The 5620-nt window shown below is 38.5% G+C and overlaps 1 protein-coding gene across 1 annotated transcript in view; it reads left to right on the top strand.

Moving 5' to 3' along the window:
- Positions 1-5620, top strand: part of LOC107656894 (cadherin EGF LAG seven-pass G-type receptor 2-like) — a 56503-nt gene that overhangs the window by 43764 nt on the left and 7119 nt on the right. Inside the window, 5 exon segments of the mRNA XM_016444831.1 lie at positions 260-547; positions 2521-2603; positions 2683-2809; positions 2895-3005; positions 5435-5562. Of these exon segments, the coding sequence (XP_016300317.1) occupies positions 260-547; positions 2521-2603; positions 2683-2809; positions 2895-3005; positions 5435-5562 (737 nt within the window).

Genomic DNA, 5620 nt, shown 5'->3' with positions numbered 1-5620 from the left:
GGCCAAATATTGTCCTATCCTAACAAATCATACATCAATGGAAAGCTTATTTATTCAAAAAATTTACCCTTATGACTGGTTTTGTGCTCCAGGGTCACATATATGTTATGAACAGAACTTCTGTAATTAATTCTGTGATATTTCCAAAACATACTGAAAATACTTCAGCCGTAAATGTCCTGAGGGAGCGAAGGCGGAGCGATGTTTCTGATATCAGAAGTGCAGTGATTATTGAATGGCGCTCACAATCTCCCTGCAGTTCCTGTGTACGGTGATGGCCATCCTGCTGCACTTCCTCTGGCTCTGCGTCTTCTCCTGGCTCTTCCTGGAGGGGCTGCATGTGTACCGCATGCTGAGCGAGCTGCGCGACATCAACTACGGCCCCATGCGCTTCTACTACCTGATTGGCTGGGGAGTGCCGGCCTTCGTCACGGGTCTGGCGGTGGGACTGGACCCCGAGGGCTACGGGAACCCCGACTTCTGCTGGCTCTCGCTCTACGACACCCTCATCTGGAGTTTGGCGGGTCCCGTCGCGTTCGTCGTGTCGGTGAGTGCTCGCTTCTGTTCGCACAAACTCACAAGGCTGTGACGACGCGTTTAACGGTCATCAGCATCGTGAATCTATATAAGTATATTTATAACACTATACTTTGTATTATAACATCTTTGCATCAAATAAAAAAAAACTATGACGACTTCTGCTGCTGAGAAACATGCAAATGTGAAAAAGGTCCATTATGGTAATCGATTAATCTAGGGATTATTACGATTAATCTGCGATTATTTCAGTTAATCGACTGAACAGTTATCTACACTATATGTACTCATGCTGCTTTGCCGTTTTGCACACTAAGATCTTCCTTGTTTTGTCTTTTATTTGATCAGTCATTTTACACTTTGTTTTATATATATATATGTTTGTGTTCTTACACTAATAGAGGTGCTTTAAGAATTTCGTTGTTTACTCAGAGCTATTCATTCATTCTATTATTCAGCTTTTATAATTAGTGAAAATAGTGAGTTACATATATTCTAACTAATAAGTAAAACAAGGCCACCACGTCAGCTTTTGAAAATTACAAACAATTATATTACTATTGTATCATTATAGCATTTTTTTACAATACATATATATATATTTGGCACTCAAAATTAGATGACAGAGACATTGTCATTCTTTATTTAATTAACTGTATGAAAAAAGCAACTCATCATTCTGCTTAACATCTTTTGTAAGTCATATGGATGTGCATCAAAATAATAGTGACATTTTATTTTTGGAAAAATTATTTTATTCAAAACATTACCTCTCTTAAAATACCTTATAGAGTTATAATAATCAATACTGTCCTGAGCTAGATTAAGCTATAATCTATGCAAATCAAATTATCACTTTAATGTAATGTTTTATTTATTTATTTTTGCATTCGCTAATAAAAGGTTTTATCGTTAGTTTGCTCCACAATGGAGAGCTGCTTTATAACTAGGACTCCTTATAACACAAAATCAGCTAAAAGTGACACTGACACTGTTTTTTCATGTTTAATACTGTAAAGCTGCTTGCTTTAATACAAAAAATAAATATAAAAAAGCGTGACGTGACTGGAGTGCTGATTGCAGAGCTCATGTAAGCATATCCACATCGCTATGATCAGATGCTTTCTTAACTGCTCTTTTCTTACCGCTGTCATTTTTGTTGTTTATTTCGTTATTGAGAGAAAAGCGCACAACACACAGCTGCGTTTACACACCAAGAACAATAACTATAAAGATAACGATATTAGCGTCCACACCAGCGAACGATATCGTCTGTTACTCTAAGCGCATGTGCGTCTGCCGCTTTAAATGTTTTAATAATTCTCTTTAAATATTCAATTATATATCATTTGAAATTTTAAAAACCTCAAAATTCATCATGTGAAAACTATTTTGAAATCGGACATTACGTTACCATGGAAATGGTACTTTAAAATCTTTTAGTGGGCTCCTCCCCCTTAGTGGGCGGTGTCAAGTGTCATATTACAAAATGTATTACGGTATTTTACAATCAAACTTTTTAGAATCTTAACAAAATGCATATCATCGGAAAGGTTCGAGTCTCAAGATTCCATATTTTGTGATAGAAGTAATACTGACAGAGAGATTTAGACATTTGTGACAGAAAAAAACTTTAAAAATTCAGTGGAGTTTGCATGGCATCCTCAATTTTTTTCATATCAACTTCAAATTTGGAACATAACTTATTTAGACACAAGGCTTTATATTGAGAACGATTTTTAGACCTATATCTTTATCATGATGTTTATAGTTATCGTCCTTGGTGTGAACGGGCCTTAACAGTCTTGTGCAACAGCGCCACACTGGTCAAACTGTGTTACTGCAAGCATTAGGTCAAATGAGATCAAGACTATTCGACAACAAAAATATTTGTAGAGTTTTTTGTCGACTAATGGTTTCAGCTCTAGTCTGCATGCTTCCGCTAGTCTGTACTGAGTATGAAAGCGTGTGTTTCTCTCTCAGATGAACGTGTTCCTGTACATCATGGCGTCGAGAGCCTCGTGTTCGCTCCAGCAGAAGAGCAGCGAGACGAGAGACGTGCCGGCGTGAGTCTCGTTCACACTCAATCCTGAAGTGTGTGTGTGGTGTGTGTGTTAAAGCATGTGTGTGTGTGTGTGTGTGCAGGGCGGGTCTGAGGACGGCGTGTGCCGTGTTGCTGCTGGTGACCATAACGTGTCTTTTGGCGTTGCTCTCGGTCAACAGCGACATGATTCTCTTCCACTATCTGTTCGCCGGATTCTGCTGCGCTCAGGTACCATGAGCTCATCAATGCCCCAGCAATCTCTCCGAACACCTGAGCCTAGCGTCTGATGATCGCATGTGTGTTTGTGTTTCAGGGGCCGTTTATTTTCTTCTTCCGCGTGGTGTTCAATAAAGAAGCTAGAGACGCCATGCGCTACTGCTGCGGCAAGAAACGACCCGATCACATGATCAAATCCAAACCATCCGTGAGTGCCTTCTTACTCAAGACAACAAGTTACCATTAGTTTTATTTGTGATACAAAACTATACAAAGCTCTGGAAAAAAAATGAAGAGACCACTTTACTATACTATTTAAACTGAACTGAACTGGATGATGACGTCACTGAATTAAATGAACTGTCTTTAACTGAAAAATGAGTGTTTACTATTGTCATTTTGCTTTGGTTATAGTGGTGACCAAGAACCTGATGGTCACACTAGTTGATCTCCATGATTATATGTGGAGATAGGAGAAACCTAGAGAAGGACAAACATCGCTGCAACACTCCACCAATCCAGTCTTTATGTCGGAGTGGCCAGACTCAATCCTCTCTTCAGTTAAGACGCATGAAAACACACTTGGAATTTCCAAAAAAGCACCTAAAGGACCCTCAGACTCTGAGAAACAAGATTCTCTGGTCCGATGAACCTCAATTCCAAGCTTCATATTTGAAGGAAACCAGCTCCGCTCATCACCTGCAGAGTACCATCCCAAAAGTAAAGTGTGCTGGTAGCAGCCTCATGCTGTGGGGCTATTTTTCAGCAGCAGGGACTGAGGGACTCGTTAGAGTAGAAGAAACGCTCAGTGCAGCAAAATACAGAGATAGCCTTAATGAAAACCCAGTCTAGAGCATTCAGAACCTCAGACTGGGTGGAAGGTTCACCTTCCAACAGGACAATGACCCTAAGCACAGAGCTAAAATAACGAAGGAGTGGCTTCATAACAACTCTGTGACTGTTCTTGAATGGCCAGAGCCCTGACTTAAACCCAATTGAGCATCTCTGGAGAGACCTAAAAATGGCTGTCCACCAACGTTTACCATCCAACCTGACAGAACTGGAGAGGATCTGCAAGGAGGAATGGCAGAGGATCCCCAAATCCAGGTGTGAAAAACTTGTTGCATCTTTCCCAAAAAGACTCATGGCTGTATTAGATCAAAAGGGTGCTTCTACTAAATACTGAGCAAAGGGTCTGAATACTTAGGACCATGTGATATTTCAGTTTTTCTTTTTTAATAAATCTGCAAAAATGTCAACGATTCTGTGTTTTTCTGTCAATATGGGGTGCTGTGTGTACATTAATGAGGAAAAAAAATTAACTTAAATGATTTTAGCAAATGGCTGCAATATAACAAAGAGTGAAAAATTTAAGGGGGTCTGAATTCTTTCCGTTCCCACTGTAAATAAAGGTGACTTGACTTGACTTGACTTGACTTGACCACTTGAAAATTCTAATTTCTCTGAATTTACTAGGTATGGTTTTGAGTGAAATATTTGTTTTATTCTATAAAGGTCTGATAACATTTCTTTCAATTTTTCAAATAAAAATATTGTCATTTATGCAATTGGTCAAAATAACAAATATGTTAAGGGTTATTCCACCAAATACTGATTTCTTAACTCTCTTCTGAAGTTAAAACATTGGCATTGTGTGGTCTAAAAATCTGGACCAAAATAAAAACTTTTATTTAAAATTAGGAAGAAATGTCATCAGTAGATTACAGAATAAGACAAAAATTAGGTTCCAGTTCTCTGAAACTCCTCATACAGTGCTGCATGCAAAAGCAAAGCTCTGCCTAAGGGCTGTTTCTTGTGTTTGCCTTTCTAATTTTGTATTTTCGCCTTTGTGCCCATATTTCTTTTTCTTTTCTATATCACAATGACATTGTAATGTGTTTCATTTTTTGTCAGACCACTAGTAAAAGTGTAACTGAGTGCTATCCAGTCTCTTTTAATTAATATCCCACATACAGTAATGTGTAGAAGTTTCAATACATTTCAGTACAGTAACTGTCATCCAAACTGTTGTCATAGTTTACATCAGGTAATACTAACAGAGTGCACTGTTATACTGACAACACGACAGCATTTTGACTTGATCTCGTTTGTGAACAATGACACAAGGACTTTTCATTCTGATGGCACTGATGTGTTCATCCCTTTTGCTTTTCAATACAGTGACTGTCATCCAAACTGTTGCCATAGTTTACATCAGGTAATACTAACAGAGTGCACTGTTATACTGACAACACGACAGCATTTTGACTTGATCTCGTTTGTGAACAATGACACAAGGACTTTTCATTCTGATGGCACTGATGTGTTCATTGACATCAATACTTGCTTTTGAGAGATGAACTAAAGATTTTGAATAAGTTACAGGCTTTTGCAGGTAATCCATTGTGTGTTGCTGTTTGTACGAATTGTTTTGAGAAATGCACATACTTCTGTGCAAATATTAAGGATATTCGAGAAATGCACCAACGCGACTGAGAAAAACTGTATATGTTACTTTATTTATACATGTATACATTATTTTTTGTAGTTTTTATTCTTTTGCAAACTTCTGTTTTCATTTAGTGTTTTATTTGAATGAATAATTCCCTTGTAACGATCTCTTAATCTGTCCGTCAGGCGTTTATCTGTAACAGTAATTTTGTGGACGGACGTCTGTATCATCTGCCGTTCGCTGAGTCCAGTGTGTCTCTGAACGGAACCCAGAGCAGCAAAACTCATCAGAACTACATGCCCTTCAGCCTCCGGTACACACACTCACACACACTCACACACACTCTCACTCACACACACACACACACACAC

Source organism: Sinocyclocheilus anshuiensis, unplaced genomic scaffold, assembly GCF_001515605.1.
Source record: "Sinocyclocheilus anshuiensis isolate Anshui unplaced genomic scaffold, SAMN03320099.WGS_v1.1 scaffold2493, whole genome shotgun sequence".
NCBI classification, from domain to species: Eukaryota; Metazoa; Chordata; class Actinopteri; order Cypriniformes; family Cyprinidae; genus Sinocyclocheilus; species Sinocyclocheilus anshuiensis.
This window is presented reverse-complemented; position numbering and strand designations above follow the sequence as displayed.